This window comes from Chamaea fasciata, unplaced genomic scaffold (genome assembly GCF_029207755.1).
Source record: "Chamaea fasciata isolate MVZ Bird 193981 ecotype frontalis unplaced genomic scaffold, bChaFas1.0.hap1 SCAF_4, whole genome shotgun sequence".
Lineage (NCBI taxonomy): Eukaryota > Metazoa > Chordata > Aves > Passeriformes > Sylviidae > Chamaea > Chamaea fasciata.
The window spans coordinates 59632839-59647045 of record NW_027094089.1 but is presented as its reverse complement, the minus strand read 5'-3'; the positions used below and the strand labels follow the sequence as shown (position 1 = coordinate 59647045).

At 36.8% G+C, this 14207-nt stretch overlaps 1 protein-coding gene across 2 annotated transcripts in view; it reads left to right on the top strand.

Annotated features, from left to right (window-relative positions):
- Positions 1–14207, top strand: part of DAPK1 (death associated protein kinase 1) — an 82819-nt gene that overhangs the window by 51672 nt on the left and 16940 nt on the right. For both annotated transcript variants that reach the window (XM_066181716.1, XM_066181717.1), the window contains exons 4-18: positions 351–489; positions 1054–1183; positions 1466–1514; positions 1659–1685; positions 2113–2265; positions 2407–2452; positions 4125–4214; positions 4613–4705; positions 6272–6391; positions 7469–7567; positions 8368–8466; positions 9627–9725; positions 11077–11274; positions 12258–12455; positions 13282–13380. In XM_066181716.1, coding sequence (XP_066037813.1) covers positions 351–489; positions 1054–1183; positions 1466–1514; positions 1659–1685; positions 2113–2265; positions 2407–2452; positions 4125–4214; positions 4613–4705; positions 6272–6391; positions 7469–7567; positions 8368–8466; positions 9627–9725; positions 11077–11274; positions 12258–12455; positions 13282–13380 — 1639 coding nt within the window. The remainder of the gene's footprint in view (positions 1–350; positions 490–1053; positions 1184–1465; positions 1515–1658; positions 1686–2112; positions 2266–2406; positions 2453–4124; positions 4215–4612; positions 4706–6271; positions 6392–7468; positions 7568–8367; positions 8467–9626; positions 9726–11076; positions 11275–12257; positions 12456–13281; positions 13381–14207) is intronic.

Genomic DNA, 14207 nt, shown 5'->3' with positions numbered 1-14207 from the left:
GTCTTGTTACTTCATATTTAATTTTATTATTTTAAATGTGCATACAGAGAGTAGGAGGCTTTTACTTCATTTAAATTTAAATACTGTTAACCATGTTTGTTTGGGTTTTCTAAGCTTTTTTTTGTCTGAAAGTAAGACTCTTTTTGCTGTATTCTTTTCAGGGGGAGGGAGAGAATTACCAACTCTTTTGGGTATTGAATTAAGTAATTTTCATCATTTTTTTCTGATATTTGAAACATTTAAAGCATCTGGATCCTTTTCAAGGCTTTTCAAGGTTTGAGGACAGCTCTACTAAAAGGAGCCCACTGGTTAAAACAAGCATGTCGGTAACTGTGCTTCTGCTCTCCAAGTGTTGCAGGTGGGGAGCTCTTCGACTTCTTAGCTGAAAAAGAATCTCTCACGGAGGAGGAAGCCACAGAATTTCTCAAACAGATACTTAATGGTGTTCAGTATCTCCACTCTCTGCAAATTGCCCACTTTGATCTTAAGGTGTGTTGAACAGATAAAAACTTCAACAACAGTAAGCAAGATCCATTGAAGTCCTTTGTCGTTCTAGCCACAAATCAGTCGTCATGCAGATCTTGGGCACAGTTTTGTTTTTCTAGCTTATGTAGACAGGGGAAAACTCAGCCATTGGAAAGAAGTTACTGAACTGTAAATAGTTCCCATCTGTAAGATTCTTCAAGGGAAATGGCACCTCCTGACAAAATTAAACCATTCTGAGTAAACAAACCCTAAATAAAAAATGAGGACTACGATTTTTTTTTTTTTTAATGTGAATGGGATCTGGGTGAAACATTCTGACCTAGATGCCTTTTTCAGCTGGTTTGAAAACATTCATAATGCTCCAGCATCAACATGAAATCCTAATTTACTGTAGTTAACTTTTAGCATATGTTAGATCATAATAGGAAAAGACATGATTTTTCTGCCTAAAACACAATTCAAGTGTCTAATGGAGGTAAAAAGGAATGTTCAATGCTGAAGAACACTGGTCCACCGTTTGTACCTGTGTGTAATCTCTCTTTTTCTCCCCCTTCCTCCTTCTCAAAGCCTGAAAACATAATGTTGTTGGACAGGAATGTACCAAAGCCTCGAATCAAGATTATTGACTTTGGTTTAGCACACAAAATCGACTTTGGAAATGAATTCAAAAATATCTTTGGAACACCAGAGTTTGTTGGTGAGAAAACTGTTGTTTCTTCAAACTATTCTTTTTCAGTCTGTGAAACAGTATTTGTGGCTTAGCTTGGCTTGGTTGATTTACAGATAATGAAATTTGTGTGTAATTCGTGACATTTGAAATTTAAATGAGCAAATTTAGCATTTGATTTCAAATTAGACTTGCATTAAGGTGTTTTAATCTGTCAGCATCTTAACTTATTATCTCTGACATACATGGACTCAGAGTGAGACTTATGCCTGTTCTTTGCCTAGGTACTTATCTTGCTGCTTTTTCCTTTAGCTCCTGAAATAGTAAATTATGAGCCTCTTGGTCTTGAAGCAGATATGTGGTAAGTTATTGGATCTTACTTGAAATAAATCTCTCATGATTATTCTTGTGTTCTAACCTTTTTTTTTTCTCTCCTCTCTCTTTTTCCATCTGTCTTTCTCTCCTCTCCCTCATTCTTTTTTTGTTTGTTTTTCCTTCAATCCAGGAGCATTGGTGTAATAACTTATATTCTGTAAGTACCAAAATCTATGGGTGTTTCTTGCAAATGCTGTTGTTTTTTAATTCTTACTCTATCCTCTGGGGTGTTGGTGATGTCTGTACAAATCAAACCATTCTGACTGCACATCATGATTGAAACTGTATGATCTTAAAAGCAATAGTATAATTATTGAAGGAATTGCCATTAATCAGCATTGAGCTAGCATGGGAAACTGTCTTCAAATCTGTAGGTGACTTTCCTGCAGCTATATCTTAACAGTATTCTTGGAAATTACAGCAAATTTTTTTGCCCTGCTACATCACATCTTCATGAAAGTACATTTGCAGCCTTGAAACGGAAAAGAAAAATGTTGGCTTTCTACTGTTTTTTGATCTCAGAGGATTGAAGCAGTAGTGTTACAACTGCTGTTAATGAGAGGGATGTTCTGTCTTTCTTGCAGTCTAAGTGGTGCATCTCCATTTCTTGGAGAAACCAAACAGGAAACACTGGCAAATGTGTCTGCTGTGAATTATGAATTTGAAGAAGAATTCTTCAGTAATACCAGTGCCCTAGCTAAAGACTTTATACGAAGGCTTCTAGTCAAAGATCCAAAGTGAGTTGTTTTTCTTCTGCATGACATTAACATCTCTAGTATTTAAAATTACATGATATTTGGAGATGATTGTTTAATAAACATAAAACAGTATGCATTTTATTAATATCTGAAACAGCTCTGTCTCTTATTCTCCTAAAGGAAGAGAATGACTATTCAAGACAGTTTGCTGCATCCTTGGATCAAGGTTGGCATGCCATTCATTCTTTGTTGTCCTGTTTTTAATCATTCTTCATTTTATGCTTTTCAAGTTCCTTAACATGGAGTATTTTCATAAATGTCTAATGTAACTTACTGTCTTGGAAAGCTGTCTGTATGGAAGCTAACACATGCAGAATGTGGGCTTCATTAATATATGCTCTATGTGAGTTAGCAGTAGGGAAGTAGCCCACCATGGGAATTAAACTCATGGTCAGACAGAGAAGCTAGTCTTCAGAGAGCATTGCACTGACAAATATGCAGTCACTGAATCCAGTCCAATTGACAATAATTTTTCTTCTTCTAATGCCCTTATTTAGACTGGGAAAAAAATTATCTCTCTTTTGTCCTTACCCTTTAGACTGAAGGGTCAACCACAGTTGATGTGGTGGTCCACTTCCTGTTTCACTGTTTGAATTTTTTCAATTCTGTATCACATTCTGATTGTGAGTTGTAAACCTATTCAGTGTCATTGATTTCCCAGGATATGGGGATGCACAGTGGGTATTTGATCCCACTCCACTTCCCAGAGAATCAGTTTGCAAATTATTTATCTGTGCCACAGCTGCTCCAGTTCACAGTACAATGTCCGAGGGCAGGCATTTCTACACCAATGTGCCAAACTACAAATTTGACCATGCTTTGCTGACTTTTTGCTGAGGTAATCTGAAATAGTTGATACTTCATATTGACATGAACATATTGACATGATATTTTAAACCACTAAAGCAAGCATTGTGCAAGTTGTTCTGTCTTGGACCAAATTCCACACTTGTGCAAAGAGACAGGTTGTTTTGTACCCTACTACTTTGCTTTATAACTTAACTTTGCAGGCACTTTATTCTCACTCCACTGGTCATATCCTCTTTTCCCCTTTCCTACCACTATCTTTACCTGCATTTCCATGGCAGGGAAGGTTGAAACTAGTTCCCTTCCAATCCAAGCCTTTCCATGATTCTGTGATATCTAGATAGATAGATAGATGGATACATGGATGGATGGATGGATGGATGGATGGATGGATAGATAGGTAGATAGATAGATAGATAGATAGATAGATAGATAGATAGATATCTGTAAAAATTACTTCAAGAATGGGATCATAAAATGCACAATTTGGTATACTCCTCTAGTCATTGGTGCTTAGTATTAGCCCATAAAAAATTTGAAAGGATTCAGGCTTAGAGCTTGCTGCACTAGTAGGTGGGATGTGATTTTTTGGGGGGAGAGGGTAATTTTTCAGCAGCATCCAGGTGATAACACTGAGCCTGTAAGAAAGATTGACTGCATTTAAAATCAGTCAGGAAATCTTCCCAGAAGACAGGATTTATCTTGGAAACCAAATGCCTCTATCAGAGGGGGAAGTAAAGGACAAGGCTGAATGTTCTGATGTTTGAAGGTGTTTTTTGTTTAAAATGAAAAAGCCCATTTTAGTATTGCATTTTTAGGTCTGGATTTCCCTTACACCATTTTCTTGAGAAATTCCATCTCTATGCCAGGCTAGATCCTGAATATTAAAATTATGTGCTTGCAATTACTTTATTACTACAGTAGGATTGGAGTACATTATAATGTAAGTGGAAGTCATCGCTGAGGGACAGAGTCTTACATGCAGAAAGGATGCAATTTTTAGGGCAGCTTTATTTTCCTTTTGCTCACAGCCGAAAGACACTCAGCAAGCACTCAGTAGAAAAGCTTCTGCAGTGAATATGGAGAAATTCAAGAAGTTTGCAGCACGACGAAAATGGAAAGTAAGTCATTCAAGAACACATCAAAATGTTGGTGACATACAAATGCAGTAGCATTGCCTGTTCCAGGGGAAGGTCAGCACATTTAAGAGTGAAAAAGAAGGAAGAAGAGACACTTTCTTCTGTCACTGAGAATAAATTAAGTGCTTGAGTAGGGTAATATGGAGAGGAGGACTTTGTTAATGATCTGCATACAAATGCTTGTGTGTGGATTGTTTGCTTTGTGCTTCTGATGGATTATAAATAGCAAAAGTTGAAGTATCAAATTCAATATAAAAAGCAGATGGGGTGTTGAAGTCAAACTTCAGTTTGTTCTGCTAAGTCCTTTAAAATCTGCAGGAGCATCCTATCAGAATTTTCTAATTTTTTTACACAAAGCTTTTTTTCTTATTTATACAAAGCAATCAGTGCGCTTAATATCCTTGTGCCAAAGATTATCAAGATCTTTCTTGTCCAGAAGTAGCATGAGTGTCGCTAGAAGTGATGATACTCTGGTAAGTGTGTTCTTATATATTTAGAATGCTAACTAACAGAAATATTAAGCTCTTGAAATTTTGCATAATTAACTAATCTCATAAGTAGGAAGAAATTGATTGTTGGGCTACAAAAATCAATTATCCTTAGTTTGATCTTCTGCATCTTGAAACCTTGAAATTCATCTCAGCATGTTGAGGCAGATACCTGGTGTAAAAAATTCGTCTCTTGGTTGTGAAGTTTGGTTCATGAGTGTTTTTTTTTCTACTGTAACAACGATATGGTGAAAAAGTGTCATCTGAATTTTACTCATCATTTACATCATCATTGTGTAGGCTAATATAATATTCCTGGTATTCCTTTTTTTTTCACCGAATATTCAAAATCATTAGGACTGTTTTAAATCCAATGCATGCTAGACAGCAGTGTCACCACAAGCAGTTATTTAAGGAGGAAACTTTAGACTTGGCCAGTATTCAGTTTGTAGTATTAGATATGACTAGAGTAGTTAGGAGCAATTGCTGTATGTTTTGTAAATACAAATCCTTGTAAATCCATGAGCATTCATCTTAGCTTACTCTACAAGTTTTAATACACACTTCACAAATTCCCTGTGATCAGCAAGGAATGTGTGTTAATATGTTTAGAGCTGGGGAATATCATCTTTTCTGTGCATTAATTAGGATCAACTTCAGAATTTCTGCAAAGCCCTTTTCATGCATACTATCTTCCCCATGTCCCTCCTGTGCAACTCCATGCTCATGTTTCCACTTTTTCTCCTCTTATCTTTTGGCTTCTGAACTCTTTGTTCTCCTCTTGCACTCCTTTCCCTGCCTACCACCCCTCCCACCTCAGCTATCTGTATGATTTTAACACTGGATCAGCATTTCACACCTGTGTTGCAGCAGAAAGGATTTATAGCCCAACATTAGTGTCCTAAAAAATCTGAAACTTCAGGAGAGAGGAGGTAAGAGCAATCCATATAATGGGCTCTGTGAATTTCAGCTCTTTGAAATTCTAGTGTGAAGGAGAATATTAAAGTTACACCTGCAGACATATCTAGGCTTATTACTTACGTTCTAGATTTTTGACTGATCCATTTGAATAGAAAGCTTGGACCAAAGCACCTCTCCTGTGGATGGCACGAAACCTGATACTTCAGTTGGTATTCATTCTTGGGCTTTTTAATCATCATATGTATGCATAGAATGATTTTATTTTATGCAAGGATTGCTTCTATTCAAATGTATCATCTTCTTTTTCCTATGAGAAAAAAAAAATACACCTAATGAAAGGAACTTGTGTGGAATCTCAGTGAGTAACAGGTTTGTGTGTGAAGAAGAGGGAAGCATATTTTACTAGAAAATGTGTGTTGGGGGGAGGGGTTGGTGTGAGTTTTCAAATAACATCCATGCATGCTAGCCTTATGCTTCATGAAAGGTTATAGCTTGCAGCTGAAGCACTCTTTTACAAGAAAATATTTCAAAAACTTTAGGTTTTAAATTTTCTTTATGTCTTGGCAGCTGTTTAGATATGGATTTTTTCTTAAAGCTAACTCTTTTTCTTCTTTCACCTTTAATTGCAAGGATGAGGAAGATTCTTTTGTGATGAAAGCTATTATTCATGCCATCAATGATGACAATGTTCCTGGATTACAGCACCTTCTGGGATCTCTGGCAAATTACGATGTCAATCAACCCAACAAGGTAGTGTGGGTCTATGTTGAGGTGTGAGGTGTGTGGGGGACCAGCTACCACCCTGTTGAATAGAGCAGTGTGGTTGTAAAATAGAAATGTATCACCTGAAATTAAAAAGGCTAAAGGGAATGGGAAAAAATTCTGCCTTTTTTCTAGGGGAAATTTTCGTGTGGTTTGTGTTCAGTCTTCTCAAGATATATTAAAATGGGGCCCGAAAAGGGATTTTTTTGCCCAGGCATTTCAAAAGTATAATTCAAATCTATGGTCAGGAACTGTGGTGTATCAAGTATCAGCCTTCACTCTTGGCTGCAGTTGCTGTTTCTTGTGGCCGATGAAGATGGCAGAATACCTAAGAACAACCAGACCGCTAAAACTGACTTTGTAAAGCATTGTTAGAAACAGCAGTTGCAAACTGCAGAGTGGGGTTATGTGAACATGTTAGGTGGCGGTGTTCATTTTCAGTAATGAAATTGCACGGTATTTCAATGTATCAGCAAGCAACATCTAGGAAAGTGAAACAGGACTGGCCATTAAGACAGAAAATACAGTGATTTCTTAAATGGTTCAAGACAAAGTCACACTTTTTTGCATGGTTATAGTGACCTTCATTACAAAGTTCTTTCAGAAGTATTCATGAAGAGCAGTGTAGAAGCAAAATGTATGTTATTTTACTGTGATGGGGTCTTGAACCATTTAAGAAACCACTGTATTTTTTTGTTTAAACAGGTGATCCCATTTCACTTTCCTAGATATTGCTGATGTCTTGTCTAGGGTGGTGTGGTAGCTGCAAAGAGATTGCAAAAGGGAATGTTCTTGCCAAACAAGGCTAAAAATAGCTTAATATTAGTATTCATAATTTAAAAAGCGTAAATTTACTGTGACATATCATGAATCCATCTCAAAAATATAAAGAATTTCTGTGCAATTTTTTTTGAAAAAAGGGATAAATTATTTTCATATAATGTTTCCAAAAGACTTAATTTGAAAGTGGAAATCCAGAAATGCTATTCAATGCCTGCCTTCTATTCTACTGTTTTCTTAATCCTTCAGTAATTAATTATATCATTGCTTGTATTTCGTTGTTAGCATGGAACACCTCCACTACTGATTGCTGCTGGCTGTGGAAACATTCAGATGCTTCAGTTGCTTTTAAAGCGTGGATCTCGTATTGATGTTCAAGATAAGGTTGGGGTTCTGCTTTTCAACTGCTCTTTATAAGGTTTTTACTACAGTTAGCAGAAGAAAACCTGCTCAGACCAAGTGGTATTGGAAATTAAAAGCTCTGAGCCATAGATCCTATTTTCTGTCTTCTACAGCAAAAACATAAGACCAAGTTTTTAGCAATGTCATTTGTTACTAATACAAATCCTCTGATTTTCATCACTGTATTAGATGAAATAATTTGAATGCTACTAGTATTATAATGTACTTCATGCTCACAATACCACCTCAATTAGTTCAAATTAGTGATTGCCCTAAAACACAATGGTGAACTTTATTTAATACAGAATGATAAATGAATATTTTTAGCCATGGGGAATATTGCAACTAAAATTCATATTTGATGGAGGATATGCTTTGCAATAAGCCTTTTTTTCCAAATGTGCTGTAACAATTCATTTAAAGCATGCTTGAAGAACTGTCTGCTTCTCCATCTAATAGATGGTAAAGCCAGCAGAAGAAAGGTTTTTATCTCATGACTGTTCTTTCCAAAGAACTCCCTAATAAGGGAGAAGAGGATTATCCTTGCGAACAGTTAGTAATCCTGTTAATCACCCTTGCATAGAGAGGTTTTTGTTGTCACTGTTGGTATGTACGGTTGTTGAATCAATTTGAAATTTTTTAAAAAGTGAATACGTTCATGTAAGCTTGAATAGCTTTTCAGTGTGTCTGTGTACACCTAAATGCACATGTACCTCAATTGAAAATCTAGAATTAGGGTTTTAACTTGATCAATAACATCTGAAATGAAATATTTTTGACAGGCTGGATCTAATGCAATCTATTGGGCTTCTCGACATGGACATGTAGAAACACTGAAATTTCTCAATGATAATGAATGTCCTTTGGATATTAAGGATAAAGTAAGAAAATAACTTCTTTTTTACATAGAGGGCTCCTTCCTATAACTTTAGAAGACAGAGGTCTTTCAGTTGAAATGGTTTTCAGCTGTGCCATATTCCAAGAAATCAACTGGCTTTTGTAGTATGGTTTTCTAAGTTGACATATAGGGCCATGATAACAGAGCTTTAAAGTAGCTGGATGTACTGATTATTTTCCTGACAAATGTTAGCCAAGTGTGCCTGTTAAATGTGGTGAGTACATGGTGGGTAGGTGGGGAAGTACAAACCTAAATTAATTTTCCCTTGAAGACTTGATTTCTCATTGGAACTCAGGGTGAAATCGTGATTCGGTTTTTCATTCCTCTTGATTGAAAACCACTTTTGTCTGACAAGTAAATTTGACTGTTATTAAGTTGAGTATAAGGAAGCCTAACAATTTTTTGCTGATGAGCACTTACCTTGTCTTTGGCAGTGTTATTTGAGCAACATATGCCCTAGAAACTAGCTGCTGTTAAATTTTTATACCATAGCAATGATTTTTTACTAGCCAAAGCTCCAATACAGAAGAAATTATACTTGTGAAACACAGTTTGCTTTGTTGAGGGAACTAATGCAAGGCAAGGTACATTAGGGAAATTTTTGTTTGACTCCTGATAAGGCTGCTAGGAAAGAAGTTACTCTCTTAATAAAAAAACATTTCTGTTTTATATAATTTCAAAAAAGAAAGTGTTGCAAATAGTTAGGCATAGTGACCAAAATGCACCAGGGTATTCAAATGTGTTAGGCCAGCTCCTTACATTTGAAGAAACAGGGTGGGGGGGAGCATATGGAAATGTTATGAATAGAAATGAGATATCTATTTCCATACAACTGCACGCACAGCTTCCTCCTCATATTGCTCAGAGATCCCATCGTGGCTGTGATCTGGAACAAATAAAGTAGGAAAATAAGTTCCGGAATAAGAAAGCCTTTGAAGAAATAACCTACCTGCCAGTTGGTGGTGTGTCTGTCACATACAACCCGTTTGTAAGCTCTGCTGGTGGAGCTGTGTGGCTGGGCAATGGAGAGGGGGCGGTATCCTGTGCAGGACTGAGGGCATTCAGGCTGTGCATGGTGTACAGGCAGCGTGTATCATGGCGTGACAGAGGATATTACACTGGCATGTTCTCCTGTAATTGCAGTCCGGGGAGACCGCTCTCCATGTGGCAGCTCGGTATGGGCATGTGGATGTGGTTCAGTTTCTCTGTAGCATTGGATCCAATCCAAACTTTCAAGACAAGGTGAGTCATGAACCCTGTTCGCATTTTTTTCAACAAATAAGGCTTCATATTAGTGGTCAAAACTTCAAATCTCGTATTGCAAACGAGAATTACAGAGGTTTTGATAGCTCTTAATAGATAAAGATTATGTGAAAAAACGGAGAGAACCAGCCAGTGCTATAAAACACAGGTTCTCTCAAAAATGAAAGCTTGAAGAAACAACTCTGTGAAGGTGTGGGTGTTGGTGTGTGCTCTGTGAGTTCAGCTAAAGATTTTTATTAGTTTTTGCCTTGAATTCTGCTTGGTTTTAACAGTCATAGATTTTTGTCAAGTACTCATTTTTGAAAATGAGAGGAGGGCTCAGGAGGGTTTCTTTAGAGGTCTGAACTCTTGAAAGAAAACAAGGAAGAAAAGGCTTAATGTGAAAAGAAAATCCATTTGACCCAAATTTGACTCTGTGTGTGAGTTCCACAAGCCTCCCCAAGTGCTGCATCCTCTAGGACTTCCCTTTTCATTGTTTAAGGAGCCCTATGCTGAGGAAGGGGAGGACATGCTCAAGATTTTTACAGAAACCTTGAATACGGTCCAGTTCCTCTGCTATTATCAGCCTCGGTTGTATCCTCTTTGATATTTGCCGGTACAGAAAGGATATCCCATTTCTTAGAATTTGATAGAGCTACTTCTTTTTGTGGGTTTTAATTCTCCCTGCTTTTTCAGTGGGTGACTTCCAGCATGTTTTTGTGAAACATTTGAGGTTTTTAATGGTGTTCCATGAAACTGCTCTGACATAAAATGGATTGAAGTTGAATGTTTTGAAGTTTCCTGGGTTCAAGCAAAAAGCAAATTAGTACTTCAGTCACAATTGAACTCCAAATGCAGATAATTGCAAAGGCTCATTGTGATGCATCTTTAAAGGACTCAGGTTTTTAAGTGTCTTCACTCCTAGAACATTGAGATGTGCTTTCTCAACATGGTAAGCAGAGTGACCTCCCTCTAACTGCACGTCTAGTGGTCTTTGCATCTCTGTGGTGTTCGATCTGTTTCAGACACTGGATTAGTCACAGCACATGTAGAAGTTGTTTGTGAACAAGGGTCAGTTTTCAAGTGAGAAAACCAAGATAGTTAGCCTCAGGAGCATGGATAGATTTAAAGTAAGATTCCTGACATACAAGGTACCATAATCACTTGTATGTCAACTGAAGTTATTCTTGGTTTTAGAATGTCACCATTAGAAATTACAAGATATTTTTACAGGACTTACTTAGTAGACTGTCTTTTTTTATATATACCATCTTTTCTGTATTTTCAAGTTGGGGCATTGTTTTTCCTGAAGTTTGGTTCAGTACTGTTTTTTGATTTTTGATGTTCATAGGAAGAAGAAACCCCACTGCACTGTGCTGCTTGGCATGGCTACTACTCTGTTGCCAAAGCACTCTGTGTAGCAGGTTGCAATGTGAACATTAAAAACAAAGAAGGGGAGACCCCACTCCTGACAGCATCTGCTAGGGGTTACCATGATATTGTGGAATGCTTGGCAGAACACAGGGCTGACCTTCATGCAACAGACAAGGTTAGTTATGTCTGGAGATCACAGGGACATCTCTCAATTTCTTCCTTTGAGTGCTGCAAGTCAGTATTGTTTCCACAACGTGAATTTTTGTAGCAGTTCACACAGGGCCTATTGATGGCTGAAATAGTCTTTAAGGTTGTCCACTGATGATTGTTGTTCCCTGATTGGGTTTTTGCTGATCTATCATTTCATTATCATTGATCATCTCATGAGTAACACTCTTTGAAAAATTGCAGGAACATTAGGTTCTGTATTTGGCAACAAACTGTTAACGTCTTAACTTTTAAGAGAAAAAGATGGATTCGGTGTTGGTCTTTGATTTCTATGGGTTGGATAAATCACACCCATTTCCAAAAAGAACTGTTTAAAAATATGACTCTATTTGGTTCAGAATCAATTTTCATTTGTCATTATGTAATCCCAATAAATAAATCTGGCATTTTATTGCGTGTATTTTTGTTATGGCTGGCCTTTTAGCTACCTTTTCTAGTAATGTTAACTAAATAGTTACTAAAATTAGTTCAGAAAAAGTTTTCGCTTCTAAAAGAATTAAATTGTTTTTTCAGATACATTGTCTCTCTAAGTTGTTCCACAGATAGAAAGCTCTGTCTTTAAATTTACTGATCAGAAAGCAAATTACATGACTTTTGCATCACTAACTTCTGTCTGGAATTTACAATATTCAGCTGGTTGTTACTGTTGATCACTCTCCTCCCTCCAAGGAAAGCTGTTAGAAGAGGATGTGTATTTGTATTTCATCCGCTCCACTGCAAAGACCAGTGGCTTAGCAGAAATTTTCTTTCATCTCATGGCTTATTTGTTCTGACAGATGTGGTGCATCTCCCTGCCTCCACCTTCAAATTAAAAACCATTGTGATTCTTGAGGCAAGGGCATGCACCCTGTTACTTGAGATGGTTGTGACTTTACTAAATGTTTTGCTTTTTAGCATTATTTGATCTCACAAGCTGTCTCTTTATTTCAGGATGGTCATATAGCCCTGCATCTTGCTGTAAGGAGATGTCAAGTAGAAGTAGTTAAAACTCTTATCAGTCAAGGATGTTTTGTAGATTTCCAAGACAGACATGGCAACACTCCCTTACATGTGGCCTGCAAAGATGGGAATGTGCCTATTGTGATGGCACTCTGTGAAGCAAATTGTAGTTTGGATGTCCCTAATAAGGTAAATGGAATATGGATGCTGAACTACATTGTTTATTAGCTCACCTGTTGCATTAGGTGACCTTTTCAAGTTCTCTGATATGAAAAAGTCTTTTCATTGATTCTTCTGTCTCTCAGAGTGGCCAAATGCAAAATATTAAATTACTCACTTCATAAAGTTACCAAATTTTCAAAGTTTAGTAGGCTACCAGCAGAGAATGAATTGTAGTTTTTGTAACAGTAGCTTTAAACATGCAAAACCAGAAGTGGATGTCATGAGAACCTGTTGTCAGTGAAGAGGTTCATGGAAAAAAAGAAAAATTGGAAGAGTAATACTTAACAACGCTTTCCCTCTTCACCAAAAAAATACATTATTTCATGCTGCCTTCTTTCATTCATTCCTTATATTTCTTTGGGTAAGAGGGGGAGATATTTAATCTTCAGTAGTACTTGGGTTGAAGCAGAGCACAGAGTTCTAAAGGTTAAGGAATCAGTGTTGTTTAAGTGGTTCATATTTAATTAAGTAAAAAGGCAATTAAATTTTCTGGAATTAAAAGACATTGTCAAATATAGCAAAAAAAAAAACCTGTAAAGGATTCCTCCACAGTATTGAGGGATTTAGCTAGAAAATTGTATCCCCATCTTTTAAATAGTCATCTAATCTTTGTTTTAATTGCACTTTTGGCAGTTGTGCTTAAGCTGCAATCAAAAGTAATCTTTCTTGCAGTTTTTGCAAAAGTTTTCCTGTGTGTCAGTATGTGTAATTGTATAATATGTCTGATTATTACTCATGAAATCTGAAGTGAAGTTCTTTGACCATTGTAGTGACACTTCTTTTCTCATGTTAGTATGGAAGAACACCTTTACACCTGGCAGCAAACAATGGCATTCTTGATGTTGTCCGGTTCCTTTGCCTTACCGGTGCTAATGTAGAAGCATTAACTTCTGTGAGTATTGAGAGATGCTGTTCTTCTTCTTTTATGCATGAAAGTAGAAAAAGAACTCACAGACAGCTATAGGAAAAGGACATTACATTTTGAAACTTAAAATAAAAAGCTATTGTATATTATACATCATGAGTAGTATTTGTTATATCTCTCTTGTCTATTTGTTCCCTTCTTGCAACTGAATTTGGAACTGATTATGTTACAGTACAGCTACCATCTCATCTACACCTAATAATTTCTTCATCTAAGAATTACTTGTATTATTGTGTTTTCTGTAAGCATAGTGAGTCACTTCATTAAGATGTACATCATTTCACATCACATTTGAGAAACATATTAATGCATTGTATGTATCTTAAATATTTTTCTTGCTTTAAGGAGGTTAAAAAGTTCTGGTTTTATGGAGGGAGATGTGTGGTTGCATGGATGAGTGAACTAGCATGCGAGTATCCTTGTAAACTAAATCATTCATGTCAGAATCAGCCAGCACCACTGCTTCCAGTTAGTAACACTGAAGGCATTTTTCATTTCTGGTAAGGTGGGAAACATCCTCCTAATGACAAACCCACAGCAGGAATGAAGTGTCTGTCATCCTGTGCACGATAAATTATAGACATCATGCACACCATTACGTGCATTTTGAACAAACTAACCATGTTTTGTATTCAGATCCAGCAGATCATTCTACATTGCTACTCACTGTAACCAATGTATTCTGCTTAGAAATAACTACTGCTCTGGATGAGGAAGACATATTGTCATCAGATTTTAGTTGAGTCCACATTTTTCAGAGTTCTTTTCCTAACAAATTATTCCTGAGATGGCTG